The following is a 16,257-nucleotide window of genomic DNA, read 5'->3' as shown; positions in this document are numbered from 1 at the left end:
CATGGGATGGGAAGGTTCTCATGATTTGGACACATTATTTATTAAAGCTGGCCACCAAAGTCAAAATATAATATCAAAACATATATATATATATATCATACCATACATCAATCTAACGTGTTTTGTCATCGAGCCAAGTGCACAAATTGCATAAAACATGCATACAGAAAACCCGGATTATGTCTCAAGCAATTTCATTGGATAATAACATTTTATTATAATTTATATTCCATAAAATTCTCAACTTTAATAAAAATAAAAGGCATGATGAGTAGTAATCAAAAACATTGAGAGTGAACTAATTCACTAATGTTTAATAATAATAGGGTCAACCAAGCAATCCACCACCGGATGACCCGTAAGCCGCCGGTGGATTAAGCGGTGGCGAACTTAACGAACAACCCACATTCCTCCCTCCGCCACCGCCACCTAAATGCAACTCGGATAAATTTGTAACAACATTAGGTTGGTCTCTTGTTTCAACACCTTGATCATATAGAAAGCCTTTGAACACATGACCACTTATTGTTACACTTGCTTGGTATGCATACTCATCGTCTCCGTCTTCAACTGCGGTTACACGCACACACTTAAACACCGCTGGAGCGCGTACTTGACCGGGCAATGATTGCATAAAACTTGCATCTAGTAACAATATTAAAACAAATCGTTTCACATTTGTCATTGCACAATAATAATAATAATAATAATAATAATAATAATAATAATAATAAGGTTCGGATTTATACGTTAATGAAATAAATGAAGTTTTGTTAATTGTCACGATTGCCTTGCACTGACACACGATTTATCTCTATATATTATTGAAACCCGTGGGTTGGGTTACAATAATAACCCTCAGGTTACAATATATAGCGATAAACTAGGTCCATTGGCTCGATACTAAACCCTAAATACTATAGGTTCTAATAATTACCTCGGTGATGACTCGAACTAGTGCCTAAACTTTTAGAAGTAGAAGTGTGAGAAGGGGTCGTGGCACGAGAAGCGAGTCTAGGCTTCTTGGTGCCAGAGGTAGAGGCTGATGAGCCAGCGGCTACTGTTGCGCCGCAAATTATCAACTGTCGTTCGCGACGGCGAGCAGCTGGAACCCACGTACTTTTCACGTGGGTTGCACAGTCAAATCCTCGGCTTTTGCAGCAAGTTCTGCAACGCCGATGGTTGCAGTCTTTCTTCGCTTGGTTTCCGCAGTCTTGACACCTCATCGTAGACCCTGACGTTGACGCTGAGCCGCCGCCGCCAACACCGCCAACACCGCCGCCAAATCCATGTTCAGAGAGTATAGATTTTTTTGCATAGTTTTGTGGAGCTTGCCAGAACTGTATATTATTATTATTATTATTATTATTATTATTATTACTACTGGCAACACTGCCAGCTAAAAGTGGGATGACTCCAACTCCAACACCGACACCAACCCCAACGCCCAGTGCTGTTGCATCAGTGTCGGTGTTAGAGTTGGATATTGTTGGATGAATGACCCTATGTGATTGATCCAAGAGATGATGGTTTGTCGTTGTTGGAGCAACGATAAACATGCCCATCTCGGGTTGGACGTCATAGTTAATATGGCGTTCTGAGGCTGCCGACCAGATACCAGAGGACCCTCCGGCATTGAAGCCTAAGGAGAGGTCCTGGTCGGCAGCCTTGACCCCAGAAGAGGATGGAGGGCTTGCCACCCAGTCAGCAAATGCACCAAAATGATCAGAAGATAACAGTCTAGTACTCCTGCTAGAAGCCACAGCTACTAATATTTATTATGGCAATTTAAAGTGAATTAAATTGTTTTGGAACATACATAAGAAACAAATGTAAGATCTATGAGAAGATACTGTGGAACATGGAGTGTATCATGAATACATAGGATGATGTTGTTAGTGATGGTGGTGGTGTTGGAAAATGAGAGATTTTGGTTTGGTTTGGTTTGGTTTGGTGGGTTGGGGTTTATTTTCTGCTCTCAATAATTAATGTGAAGTGTATAAAGAGACTAGATTTTGTATGTGGATGGGAAGAGTTTATGACCCCCACACTATCCTTCCATTCTCTAGGTCTGCTTCCTATGCTATGCTATTACTTTAACACTCCTGTCATAAACTTAAGTTCCTAGCTAGCCTCCTAGCTTTTTTATGGGGGGTGTTTAAAAAAAACTAGGGATTTGAGATCATCTTTAACTCACTGTCAAGCTATCTGTAGTGAAGGGGTTACAAAATGAGACGATTTATGTCATGTGACACCAATCAGCAAAGGATAAGTTTTGTTTTTTGGGTGTATTGTTGTAGCCTATATCACACTTACAAACATACATAATATTAATATATATACAAAACAAGCAGGCGACAGCCGACAATAGCCCCCCCCCCTCGCCACTAAAATCGTCAGGGGGCGGTGTTGTAGCCCTTTCTCGCCCTATTTCGCCGGCCACGACGCACGGCCTCATGAAATTTGTATGTAGGGATTCGAATTCGGCTCATACCGAAGATAAAAACTTTAATAATTACCCATTTTAAAACCGGGATGTCAGTCGTTCATATTGACTTTGACATTGGACCAGAAGACCAACTGTACTTTTATGCTAAAGGTTAGTGTTGTATTTATATATTTGGTCTAAAATATTTGTACATCCACTTGGTCTTATGGTATGTGTTGCCTTTTGTTGATAACTTGATATAATAAGTGTTCCCTTTCTTTTAAACATGAGGATTCAAACATGCAGGAGATCGTCGAGTTAAGTATACTTAGAAGCAATTTATTAGTTGTAAAAAAAAGAATAATTTAATGAGATTGGCTAAAACATACCCTCTAAGTTATACATGCGTCATTAGTAACTAAGTCCGTTTGACTATTCTAGTATGAAGAGGCTCATATAGCATGAACACAACACATGAAACTCCGTTGTACATTATCATACGTAAGTTCGTTTTTAATGAAACTTATATTGACATGTAGATAAAATTAAGCATGTCGCAACAATATATTTGAATTTATATTACAGCAAAAATTATAAACAAAAAAATAAATATTATAAGTGTAACACATGTCAATTTATGGTTGGTTAAAAAAACTTATAATAAAAGAGAGCTAGTGTAAGATTATACCAAGACATATTTAAATAAAAGTAAATTTTGTTACCATTCAAAGATTCAAACTCACAGTGTTTTTCTATATATATAATTGTGCGTTTTAATAATATTTTTTCTTTTATATGTTTTTTTACATGTTTTTTTTACATGTAGTAGTTTACTTACTTTTTCTTTCTAAAATGTATAACAATTTAACTAAAAGCATAATTATCTTTAAACATTTAACTAAAAAATTATGAAAAAATAAATTTATTGGTTAGAAAAAACTTTGGCCGCAAACCCAAGCCCTCACCTTATGCCCGCTAAGCTGTTGGCGCCTCTGCCCTTTGACGGTCTTTTAACATTTCTTATGAGTTTTTAAATTAGGTGACACAAGAAATCATCTCACGACATTCAGTCTTACCGATAATACCGAAAAAGAAAACATTATATAATCCTAGCATAAATTATTGGGTGTGAGATGAGTGGATGGGAAAGAAGGTAAACATTCACTCATCTTTTTATATTAAGATTCTTCTTGGTTTATAACCCTGGGTGGATCCTAAAGTTCTATAGGATTAGGATGGGAAAGGCCATCTAAGGCACAATAATTTGTAGCTTATCTTTATTAATTCTATAGGCTAGGTCATCAACTTATATTTGACTACATCCCCAAGGTTAATAATTGTTCGATTCTACTCATAAAATTTTGGCTAAAGTTGAGTTACAATTATGGAGTTTATTGTATTCCATTCTAGTCTTTATTTTTTTCTTTTTCTTTTTTCATGTTCTAACTTTTGTTGTCTTTTTGAATCCGGTCAATTTGCAAAGAGACGAGTCCTATGGCTTTTTCTTACTAATAAAGGTGCATTGTAAGTTTAATTAAAATTGAAAGCGTGATTATCATGTTACTGATATGTAGTTATGGAGACTCTTACCAACTTTTTCATCGAAGTGATGACGTTGAAGGAGGGTCATTTAAGAGAGACGGTTGACACGAGAAACAAAAAGATGAAAGAATTATGAACATGGTGGATGCGGGATAGGAAGCTATCATAGAGGATCGTATGAACCGGGACTTGAGGATCGTATGCTGGAATAGCCCTTAGACGAAGACAGGAATTAGTGAACCGGTATGGAACTGTTTTGGACAAATATTACACAAGGATAATTAAGTAACCAAACTTTGATTGTGAGATATAATGCTCGATACTTAATGAGGATACTGTCTTCGGTCTATGATCCTGGTGCACTGGGCGGATCCTTACGAGGATTCTGACTGTCAGGATCCTTGGATTTTTACCCATAACATGTTCCGTGGATTGGATTATAATTTCAAGAATCTATATGTTTTTAAATTTATTTAGTTATATGTAAACTTTTGTATGTTGAATTAATAAAATTTAGGTATTTTTTATAGTGTTTTTTAACTTAATGAAATTTATTATTTTTATTTATTTTATCTAGTATTGTTAAATATATATAATCTTTATATATTTCGTTTATCAAGTTGATTTAATTTTCATGAAAATTGTTAAATATAAGGTGACTGTCGTTAATGGTATGAAATATACAAGGTTTAACTTTGCATTTTATATTTTCATTCATACTTTTGTTAATTACAAGGCAATTGATTTTAATAATAACAATAATAATAATAATACTAATAAACTTTAAAAATTAACATTTCTTTTACTTTTATATGTAACATGGTTCATAATAACCAAGATTCACTTTCAGGTTTTATTTCTATTATGGTCTAGGCTAATATTTTATTTTATTTTATGCAAAGACGAGAAAGATGAAATGACATATATAAGTTGATGGGTTATAAAATGGGGTGACTTGCGTCATATGACGTCATGGTTAGCAAAGTATGGGTTTTTTTAGGAGTGTAATGGTGTTGTACCTTATATATAATAATAAAACAAACATTGCATGCGACAAAAACTAGTCGCCACCCCCTTATTGCCCCTCTTGTCACCCCGGGAAGCGGTGTTCGCTCCCCTTGTTGCTTCTGTCGCCCTCGTTGCCCCTTTTAATCACCCCACTATGGCTAGCCTAACCCCTGGTTCAAAGTAGAATTGACATATGTTGGAAATGATGTATTGACATGTATATTTGACACATACAAGAAACCGGTGATATTAGACCATGTATAGTGAAGAACGGTTGGAACATCAAAGACATGTTATGTCACACTTTAGCACCTCAAACACCTACGTGGGTGTCGATAGCGGGCGTCGAAAGTGATTCTGCCAAAGCTTTAACGTGGAGAGGGGTGTGAGAGGTGGGGTTCATCCCCAATCAACCAATTACACATTTTTTTATTATTTTAATCTTTCTCTTAAATTTAATTTTTAGTTAGAACAACTATGTCAAAGTGAAATGGTGATTAGTTAAAACCTCATTGCATACGTGACAATGATGTGACGCTTTAACGTAAAACCGCATAGCCTTAGTTACGGCTAATAGTAGCCGTGATTGTGGTTCAGCTACTTGGGTAGGGATGTTTCGTCTGCCATGACGTGTGGCAAAGAAAAGGAAAATCTGATAACACGTTTTATACTCAGCATATACTACTCGTAGATACGATACGCCTTTACCTTATATATCATAAATGTTATGTTTGCATCCATCGTGTACATTAATGCTCGTGACCACGAACTCTCATTTACTAGTAACAACCTAGACAAGTATAACTTTCTAAAAGTAACAAGATTGTGCATTATGACAGAAGCGGATTTTGTTAAATATTTACATACGAAAGTCAGATTTTTTATTATATTTTTTTAAAAAGAAGCATGAGTTGACGTACAGTGAGAAAATGACTTTCTGATGACCCTATGATTAAAAAATTCTGGTTCCGCTACGTTATGGCAAGGAGGTTAATTAAAGGCCAATATCTACCTAACTAAATTAGTTAAGTCCAACTAGAGGTGACAAAAAAACCCGAATCAGGAACCGGACCTGAAAAAAAACCTGGAACCGTTTTTATATACCCGGGTTTTTAATACCCGAACCCGACGTAGGGTACGGATAGGGTATGCATTTTAGTACTAAACCCGTACCCGAACCGGACCCGATTGTACCCGGTAATACCCGAAAACCCGAACCGGGTTTTTCAAATACCCGATCTATACCCAAAATATAAGTATAAAATACCTGAAAAATACCCCTAAAAAGTGCAACCCCTAAAAATTCCAATCTATACCCAAAAAATAACTGGAAAAAACCCGGAAATATGGTTTTTTCAATACCAGGGAATAGGGTATTCAAACACCCGGTTTTAGAATACCCAGTTCTATACCCGACCCGAACCCGATACACAGGGTATGGTTTTTAGAGGCAATATACCCAGACCCGAACCCGACCCGGGTATTGCTAATACCCGATCATACCCGAACCCGGGTTTTTCTAATACCCGATTTGTGCACCTCTAAGTCCGACTGCCAACGCTAAATTTAAGTTACCAAACCAACCGTTATAACTACTTACGTGACCACTTAACTAACCAAAGTACAACACAATAGCAAGTCATGAAAAATAACTAAATACGCAACCAAGTTCCATAATCAGCACACTTTAAGTTTAATCTCCACCAGCAATGAAATACAATGGGAATAGTAAATGATTGCTGTACACACAACCTCTGTACATCATCTTAAACCGACATCATTAAACTACCGACATTAGCATTACTAAACTCAAGCTGCGGTTTTCATCCCACCTGCCATTTGCTGCAGCCTCATGATCACATCCGTTGCAGCCACGTTTCTTGCTTCGTTAATACTCGGTTTATTGTCACTCGCACCCAAGCATTCAAAGTTAGCTCCTTTCACAGTCACATTAACCACAAACCCGCCTACACACAAGAAACACGTTAAAACAGGCATGGGCTAGTTTTAGAAATACGTAAATTCAAAACAAAGTTAACTATGTTACCATCAGAATGTGACGTGTGGTATGCCGGCAACGTCCAGTTGTTTGATAGACAGATATCATCCAACTCCTGGGAAAAGAAGACTTTGTTATGGTGTTAATATAATATAAAAGAGAATGCATAATTTAGTTAATATTGGTAGATTCAGATTATATGATAAAACTAGCTTAATAATAAAAATCTCCCATAGTGTTGTACTAAAAAATAGATTATTATTATTGAGATAGTATACTTTCAGAAAGTCATATTTCTCACAATTTTTTTTAAATAAATAATCATTTTTGAAAGAAAAAAAAGTTGAAGTATTTTGGTCAACGCATACCAAAAATTATACATTTTGACTCGTTATCCAACTCGATAGGGCTGTTGTAAAAACTTGTGGCTCTCTTGAAGTTCGCTCGTTTAAAATGTATACATCTACATGTCTACACACACACACTATATATAGGATTAGGATCATGTGAAAACTATTTTGAAATTGAGAACTTTGAGAATCATTTTGGACCACAAAAAAAACTCTTTTTAAAAAAAAATTATAAAACAAAAAAAGCGAAAATAAAAAAAGTAAAAGAACCAAAAAGATTTATTTTTCATTCCGGTTTCATAATAAAAATTAAAAAAATATCGGTTTAGCAAAATTATACTTTTTAATTTCATACAAGTTATTCTTAATACACATATGTACAACTAAGATAAATGATAATGTACATATGTGTACATTAGGTAAATCGAGATTAAATAAAAATATACATATGTGTATAATTAAGTTTTTTTTATGAAACCGGGATGAAAAATAATTTTTTTTAGTTTTATTACTTTTTAATAATTTTCGGTTTTTTTTGTTTTATAATTTTTTTCGTAAATTTTTTTAAGGGTTTTTTTTAGACTCAAAATGGTTCTCAAAGTTCTCAATTTTCAAAGGGTTCTCGTAGGATCCTCACCTATATATATATATATATATATATATATATAACTTAAAGCCGTATGACTTCTTTTAGTGTAAAAAAAAATAAAAAATAAGTATCAAAAATTTCCGTTAGTTCATCTAAAAGTAAAGCATTTAATAAAATACTAATTATAACCCAAATTTTAGTATATACAGATTATGTAGTTTATTATAAATTCTGCATTAAGTGTATGCTACATATATTAGTTTTAGCCTTTTAGGTTTTATATATGAGTATGTGTAAAATATAAAAAAGTTCAAAAAAAATTAAAGATAAATGTGCTAGCTCGAGCTCAACATGTCAGCTCGGTTTGTAAACGCGCCGAGCCGGCGTTTACAGCCCTACAGCCCGTTCATTTTCTTCTGATGTGAATCAAATAACTTAAAAGACTTGCCTGACATGCTTTTCTCAAAGTGAATTGGGCTTCAGACAAGCTCTTTCCCGACAACACGGGAAAGCTTCTAGAAACAAGCATGTTTGTTTGTTGTTGAGTTTGCGTCTCATCTTGCTTACAAATCTCATTGCAACACTCGATAACAGCTTCTAGCTTTAAGCCCAAGCAATCTCCAACACCTTTTAAAATGGAAAACAAAATAATAAACAGTCATCATCAATATTTTTCTCTTTTTTTTTTATTATTATTATTATCTTTTTTTCTTTAACATTAATATTAATCAAGTTCCAACAAAAAATAATGATAATAATAATAATAATGTAGGCATACCGCCATTCATGATTGCCTGAATCTTTTTAGCACATAAAGCCAACTCGCCTTCTATGTCTCGTTGTTGATCATACTGCTAGACGTGTATTAATATTTAACATGACAGTTAAAACTTTAAACATAAAAGCATACCAGTTTCTGTCTTTTATTCAAAAGAGCTCGAAGCGCAGCATCTGATAATTCAGATTTCTTTGCATTTACTGTCAAATTAAAGTCTTCAACGATATTATTATTATTGTTATTATTGTTATTCACTTTGACTAGTGGTTGAATTTTTATATCCTCATTAGGTGGGACCATGCAAGACAGTTTTTCAACCTCAGCCTTTTCATCTTTAGTTTGACTAACGGTTGACGCATTATTCAAAATCTTCGGATTCGCCTGAAACTAGCCGAAAGTTAAGTCACATAAATTACATATTTTAAATACTAAAATCACAATTAAATCAATTCACCTTGCTGTTGGCAGAAGTTGTTGAAGATGATCGTTTTGCATGACGATAAACCTTCAGTGGCGTTTGGACTTTATTGTTTCGATTTTCTTTTTGGAAGCAAATCAATAGCTTATCGACGTCTATACTTCTGCAAGATTCATTCATAACTTCCTGCTTAATATTAGAAGCCGTGATACTGTTTCCAACAGAAGTTTTATTATCTTTGACTTTTTGGTCAACCGGGCTTCCTGTAACTCGAGAAGTAATGACATCATCTGCCACCTTGCTAACAGAAGTGATACTGTTATTATCTTTGACTTTTTGGTGAACCGGGCTTCCTGTAACTTGAGAAGTAATATTAGAAACCGCGATACTGTTTCCAACAGAAGTTTTATTATCTTTGACTTTTTGGTCAACCGGGCTTGCAGTAACTTGAGAAGTAATGACATCATCTGCCACCTTGCTAACAGGTTCCAAAGTATAACCGCATTCGTTTGACTCATATCCGTTATTGCTAACGTTGCTGTCGTGAGGTTCTTCGTTAGTCGAAGAACTGATGTGCATATTTTCAGAGTCCAACTTTGACTTTTTTTGCGCGTTATCGGAGACTATCATACTTTCACCGCTTTCTTTCTCGCTGGATTGGTTAAATTCATAGGTGTTATTGCTAACTTTACTTGGATTACCGTTGTGCACGTTTTCAGGGTCCAAGTTTGACTTTTTCTGCAAGTCAACAGAGACCTTACTTTGACCGTTTTCTTTCTCACTGCATTGGTTGACCAGATATGTGTTTTTGCCAACTTTGCTTTCTTGAGGTTCTTTTACAGTTAAATTACTGTTGTACACATTTTGCGGGTCCGACTTTGACTTTTTTTGCAAGTTATCGGAGACTCTCCTACTTTGACCACCTTCAGTTGACTTTTGTGAGCCCTGAATCATACTCACGACTGCACTTACCTCTTTTACTTGATGTCGTAAGCTATTTGATTCTCTGCAAACATATTAAAAGGGTTATGAAAATATTGTATTACTCTAAAATAGTTTCATTATGATCAAATTTTGAATCATGAATAAGTTACCTTTTGAACAACTTTGATATAATGTCAGCATACGGAAGCAGGTAGTAATACTCAACAACCGGAGTAATTACCCAACTGCCTAAACACTTTTTTACCACCGGCCCTTGTAAGCTACACAAATAACACAACATTAATGTGATCCTTAGAAAAATGCACTCACATGCACACACGCACATATATATACACACACGCGCGCGCTAGAGAGGTGCTCGTCCGTTGCGGCAGGGAACACAACACTTAGGTTGGTGATTTATAATATTGTATTTGAAGGAGAAAAAAGTCACTACACTAGTATCAAAGATATAAAAAACACTTGTTATTATGGTGTAATTTTCTTTTTTAAAAAATGGCGTGTAAAAAAGTTATTGACGTTTAATAAACACGAGGGAACTTGCATGTGCTAGGAATATTTGGCTTCAAAAGATTGTACCATATGTTTTAAAAGTTGTAATTACTTAACTCTTAAAATTATGTTAAATTATCTTTTTGTCCTCCTCATATGTATTATAATATAGGATAAAAGTATACATATAGATATAAAGTAATACTAACCTAGAAATAACATCTTGAATAGGAACCATATTATCTTCACTGATTCCTTTAGTGCTCTGCACTATGAAAAACCGAGTGGCGGTTTTCGCTTGACTCAACGAATAAACCACATGGCTTTCCAAAATCTTAAGATCGCGATACGGGATTCCTGTTTCATTGTAACAATCATATCAAAACTACACTTTAATGTTATTACCAAAACTATTCAACTAGCAAAATACAAAAATAATATTACCTGCAACTTCTTTACAAGCTAAAAACGCAAGCTTTTGATACCCTACTTCACCTTCTTCATCGTATTCCATCATTATCTTCTTTCGTTTTTTACTTTCGGGAAAAATTTCCTTTTCAATAACCGACCACACTCCATTGTTAAACTGCAGGAAGCAATTTTCTTTCTTCGAGTCTATTAACAAAACCGCCACTTTGGTTACTTGCCATTCTTTTATAACGTTTGAGATATTATCAGAAGCGTTTAGCAAAGTCTCGGATATGGTGCATGCATCCTTTATTGCTTTTTCTGTTAGTGAAAGCTGATTTTCGGGGTCGCTTAAAACGGTATCATTCGGTTGACATGTGTGTTTCATGTGGTGGAAAATGCTTGGTTTGAACATTAGAGCCAGCTTACAGAAGTGATCAAACTTTAGGAGTCGGCTTTCTCGGTGGTGGTTTAGGTGATGATAATAGTTGTAAAGTACTACAGCAGCATGAACCTGAAAGCCAGTCAATAATAGTATTTAGACCCGTATGAACATAATCCAGCTGACATATATTGAAAAATCAGTAAAATATAGGCATATAACGTAACATATTGTAAGTATAAACTATAAAGTAATAACATCGTTTATCATTATGACGGAAAACTCTTGATTTATATAGAATGCCTTCACGTTTACCAATCGTATATTCATATTATTATAAACATAAATAGGGGTGTGCGTGGTGCGGTTTTTGGCTAAAACAAACCGAAAACCAAAACTTTGGTTTTTGGAGTTTTTGAAACCGTTCGGTTATGGTTTTTTCGGATTTCGTTTCGGTTTCGGTTTTTACCATTTGAGCTTGAAAATTTTAGGCCGAAAAAAATTGGCAAAAAATAATGAATTTAGGTATATATAATTTTGTTAATTGTAAAATAATAGACTATTATACATTTAATCAAAAATTTTGAAGTTACATATTTATTAAATTCTTATAAATCACTTAATATATAATATAAAAAAACAAAAATTTAGCAATTCGGTTCGGTTTTTTCGGTTTTTTTTACATGCAAAACCAAAACCGAACCGTTAGTTCGGTTTTTACAAAAACATAAAACCAAACCGTCGGTTTTTGTTTCGGTTTGGATTTTTCGGTTTCGAATCGGTTTTTTCGGTTTCTTGCTCACCCCTAAACATAAATTCATAATACAAAATTTTTAAATGAACTTTGGTTGACTTTTGACGTGTTTGACCCGTTTAAACCATTTGACCTGTTGCCTTTTTAGCGAAATAAAATCCTTTTAAGGTCTAGTGTAACCTAAATCGATCCGTTTATAACCAAATGGATCAAAGTTGTCACCTTTATCCATATTATGAAACATTAAAACCACTAAAACTCATTCAAGTGATGAACAAACGGTCTTGATGAAAAAATGTCTTAAAACGAAACACGGATGAAACATTAACTATTTTACCTGTTTAGCAACGGATTTTTGTTTTGCTTCAGACGGTGTTTCCTTTGCAAAGTCTGTATGCTTCAGAGGTAGCAATGGACCAACCAAATATTCCATTAGGGCTTCAACGGTCTCCTCGGTTGGACCGACCTCTTTGGGCAAATCTATGTCCATCGCCCCTGCATTTCATCAGCATCAAATAAGTAAATTTAAAAAAAATATATATTAAACGAAAGATCATGTATCATACATTGAAATGTGAAAGACAAGAAAGTTTGGAACTTTCAATGTTTTATCAAATATTATCTAGTCATCACGCCAAATAGGACAAGGGCTAAGTTTTAAAGCGTTCATTTACGCAGATTGACCTTATTTATGATATTTAATGAAACTAATCGAGTCAAGATACGAACAAAAACAAACAGTTGGAAAGATGTAAGATCTAAGACTGTTATTACTTATTACTATACATACACATTACACGCTATGCCACCGAAATGGGAACACAAGCATGTAGTACAAAAAAATCGCTTAAATACATTAACAACCCATAAAAGTATGAAGCCAAATTTCCCGAATCTTTAATCGATTCGAACAATCTAAGTTCTTGAATTAAACATAAAACCAAAAAAAGATATTACTACAAGAAAGAACAACTATGTACAAGGATCAAAAGTTTTAAAGATTATAATATTTAGTACCATCCTTAAAAATCCAAGTTCTAACCTATTAAAAAGCATATTATAACCTAAACCCGAACACAAACTGAAAGACAACAAGAGTCTGAATTTATAAATTCACACAATTTTTCACCACTAAAGCAATCATAACAACTTAACTCAAAAATCCCTTTTATTTCACCATTACAAAAATCATTTACACCCAAATTTCTTGACATGCAAATCTAAATGCATAAAGATATACATTCTATGCTGACAAAAATTATAAAAAAAAAAGGTAAAATAAAAATTATACACAACTATCTAGGGTTTTCAAACAAACTCATAAACTTTTAACTAAACAAATTAAAAAATAATAATAATAATATCAATCCATTAATCAGTCTCAATTCCACAATTCAAACACAAACCCCTACAAAATTGCACCTCTTTATACACAAATCAACCTACATTATGCACTGTCCTAACTAAAACAATTAAAAAAAACCCAAAATTATAAAAATAAAAATAAAAAAAAATCAAGAAAAAGTAGTAATCTTGATTCAAGAAAAACCCTAAAAGGCGTTAAGATTTAGGACCCACAAGCATACCTTTAGAACCCATGAGTTAGATCAAGAAAACAAGTAGAGTGTTTGAAGTAGAACACAGAAACAAGATTTTCAAGTGAACTTTTGAAGACTTGAGATTAGTAATCAACTCAGTTTAGTGTTTAGACATTCAAAGTACAGGACAGTCGTAGTACTTTTGTCTTTGAATAATTTATTTTATTTAGGTGTAGGAGTCTATGATGTAATATGATATAATAATTTCTTATAATATAAGATGTATCATTCGGAATGATATTTGGGGAAGATTGTGTCATAATGTTACAATAATATTTTTCTACTTATGTTCTTTAAGGTATGGTGTAACTTTATTTATTTTATTGCTATTTTTAAAACCTTGTTAATTTTTTTTACGATTTTACTGTGTTTAAGCTATCTTATTTTTTAAATTTTGATAATTCTGTTTTTTCACTCTAAGCAGACTATATTATCTTAATCGGATCAGAGATTGATTGGGCGTTCCCCATAAACACCTTAACGATGACAATATATTTTTTCAAATGCGTTAAAAAGTTATTAATTTAAAAACTAGTGAAAACAAACTTGATTAGTATATATGATTTCTCAACTATAAATTAATTAGGGCATCTATAATAGATCCACAACAAGGTGAAAAACGTCAATGTCACGTCACCGTCAAAAAATTTTATCTGGTAAGGTGTGTAATAATTTTACTCGTTTACTTTAGTTAAAATAATGTTTAACTTGAATAATTAAATGTATTAAGAAAAAGAAAATAATGTGGTTGATGCTCGATGGCTACAAATTTATAAAAGGTTTACTATTGAAAAGTTTCTCGTACAAGGGCGTTATTTACCCCACGGGAGCACTCAAAAAGTCACCAAAACACCCTCCTGTAGCGGTGCTGGGGCGTTTTTTGGTTGATGCGTTGTGTGGATGTTGTTAGACTACTACGCATGCCCTTATGATCTATGATAATTATAAAGATAGATGTTTGTATATAAGGCCCATGGGTATACCTTAACGCATAGGCTGTTAAAACTGAGTTGACAATGGTTAACGAGTGGCATACCTGATACCACTCCCTTCATAAGTTAAGGGGCGTTATATGAAGGTAGGTTAAATTGTTAACGGGCTGTAAAATCCACTATACACACACAATAATTTAAAAATCAAATTTAAATTAAATAATCATTACAAAAGACTTAAATATGTCTAAGTGTTTGTTTAAACTACTGTAATTAAATTAGTGATAAAGTATTTATTAAACCTATCTAAGACGAATGATATACTCAAAGACTTCTATACGTATATAATATATTATAAGAAGAAAATGTTACATGGGGTGGTGCGTTGATCATATAAAAGAGGTAAGTGTTGTAAGAATTGTACAACTCGGTCGCATCATCGTGTGTATTTTTTACATCAACTGTTTTGTTGAACAGTTGTTAAACCAAGCAACATAAGTACCACATTTAGTGGAATTATTATACAGTGGATGAATGTATTACATCTTGACAAGTTATAAGTTCAAACTTCGAATTCTCGAAATCAAGGACGTGGTAAACATCCATGAAATTTATCGTGCATTGCCTTATTTCTCTCTCCTCCATGCCTCGTATTCACTCTAGATTTTCTCTCGCCACCTCTTGTTACTATATTCACCTATAGTACATTAATCATTTCATCTTTGTAAATCACTTTATATCATTACCGTTTATGCCCATATACCTTGTCCCACACACCCGTATAATAGGATGTACATCATCTAAAGTTATATTTAACCAAACCCTGTTAAAACTAAACACTATTATAAACTAGTGTTGGCATATCGTTTAAATGACACGAAATCTTATCATGTACATGTATCAAAAACTCGAGCACGAACATGTTATCAAGAGTTGTTTAGAAACACATATCAACCTGTTTAGAAGGGCTCGGTCGTTCTGGTGGCGCCGCTGCAACAGCGAGGAGGTTGGACTGTCGGACAATCGGATATGTGGGAGGTAGACTGGGGAATTGAAGGGTTGCGACTACTGTGCAAAGAGGATCGGAGAAGAATTGTGCGACGTCTGCTTGATGTTGGGATTAAAATTATATGCGTTGTGTTCAATTGTTTGGTATAAAAATTTAGGGTTAAGTGTTTAGGGTATATAACATATTATATTATTACGTATTTATAAAATATAATCAGGTACTAACGAGAACTTAGCAGGTAAATGGGTACTATCATAAGCAATACTGGGTTCCACTTGTGTAATTATAAACCATGTGCATTGCCACTCAACAATCAAGAGAACAAGTACAAAAACACCATCAACCATAAAAATCTTATATATCATAACTTAAAACAACCAGTAAAAAGGAAACACAATGATAACAATCCACATAAGCAAACACAATAAACTTAAATGTCATACATGTCCATTATATTATTATTAACCAAAAACATGAAAAAGTTTAACCTTCTTAACCACTGCAAGAAACCTTTAGACAGCCATGAAAACATGCTTAAGCTAAGCATCCTTCAACTTCGGTCACACAAACTATTTGTAACGGAACTAAACCCGATCCAGCTTGACTCGTCGGCTTGATACGCACG

General features: G+C 33.9%; 3 protein-coding genes and 1 long non-coding RNA gene across 4 annotated transcripts in view; 1 reads left to right on the top strand and 3 right to left on the bottom strand.

Moving 5' to 3' along the window:
* The window catches only part of LOC143582909 (protein HOTHEAD-like), a 29,207-nt gene extending 26,919 nt beyond the window's left edge, over nt 1-2,288 (top strand). Inside the window, exon 6 of the mRNA XM_077065374.1 lies at nt 2,276-2,288. The gene's annotated coding sequence lies outside the window, so the exon portion shown is untranslated. The remainder of the gene's footprint in view (nt 1-2,275) is intronic.
* LOC143582923 (protein LATERAL ROOT PRIMORDIUM 1-like) lies at nt 22-2,173 on the bottom strand. Its single transcript, XM_077065381.1, has 2 exons — nt 938-2,173; nt 22-645 (listed from the first exon to the last, which is right to left on the bottom strand). Exons 1-2 carry the CDS (start codon nt 1,563-1,565, stop codon nt 329-331), a joined length of 945 nt encoding a protein of 314 aa, XP_076921496.1. The 5' UTR covers nt 1,566-2,173; the 3' UTR covers nt 22-328.
* A 4,327-nt stretch (nt 2,289-6,615) lies between the features above and the next one.
* LOC143582921 (uncharacterized) lies at nt 6,616-7,218 on the bottom strand. The gene is made up of 2 exons (XR_013144065.1): nt 7,026-7,218; nt 6,616-6,945 (listed from the first exon to the last, which is right to left on the bottom strand). It is a non-coding gene; the product is annotated as an uncharacterized LOC143582921 (long non-coding RNA).
* Nucleotides 7,219-8,316: 1,098 nt separating this feature from the next.
* Nucleotides 8,317-13,856, bottom strand: LOC143582916 (uncharacterized). The gene is made up of 9 exons (XM_077065377.1): nt 13,680-13,856; nt 12,431-12,588; nt 10,994-11,471; nt 10,759-10,906; nt 10,207-10,317; nt 9,149-10,118; nt 8,827-9,075; nt 8,695-8,767; nt 8,317-8,543 (listed from the first exon to the last, which is right to left on the bottom strand). The coding sequence occupies exons 1-9, from the start codon at nt 13,690-13,692 to the stop codon at nt 8,323-8,325; spliced, it is 2,421 nt and encodes an 806-aa protein (XP_076921492.1). The 5' UTR covers nt 13,693-13,856; the 3' UTR covers nt 8,317-8,322.
* Between the last annotated feature and the right edge of the window lie 2,401 nt (nt 13,857-16,257).

This window comes from Bidens hawaiensis, unplaced genomic scaffold (assembly GCF_021521415.1).
Source record: "Bidens hawaiensis isolate Kalapana, Puna unplaced genomic scaffold, B.hawaiensis_p1.1 tig00032064_1, whole genome shotgun sequence".
NCBI classification, from domain to species: domain Eukaryota; kingdom Viridiplantae; phylum Streptophyta; class Magnoliopsida; order Asterales; family Asteraceae; genus Bidens; species Bidens hawaiensis.
Note: the sequence above shows the minus strand (reverse complement) of the source record. Positions and strands in the feature narration are given on the sequence as shown.

Bases quoted from the DNA above. Each gene is read 5' to 3' on its own strand.
- LOC143582923 (XM_077065381.1), bottom strand. From the start codon at position 1,565: ATGGGCATGTTTATCGTTGCTCCAACAACGACAAACCATCATCTCTTG. The intron at 646-937 runs GTAATTATTAGA...TATTGTTACTAG, and splicing joins TAGTTCGAGTCATCACCGAG to ATGCAAGTTTTATGCAATCA.
- LOC143582916 (XM_077065377.1), bottom strand. The intron at 10,318-10,758 runs GTTAGTATTACT...TTATTTGTGTAG, and splicing joins ATTCAAGATGTTATTTCTAG to CTTACAAGGGCCGGTGGTAA. The intron at 8,768-8,826 runs GTATGCTTTTAT...CACGTCTAGCAG, and splicing joins TGAATAAAAGACAGAAACTG to TATGATCAACAACGAGACAT.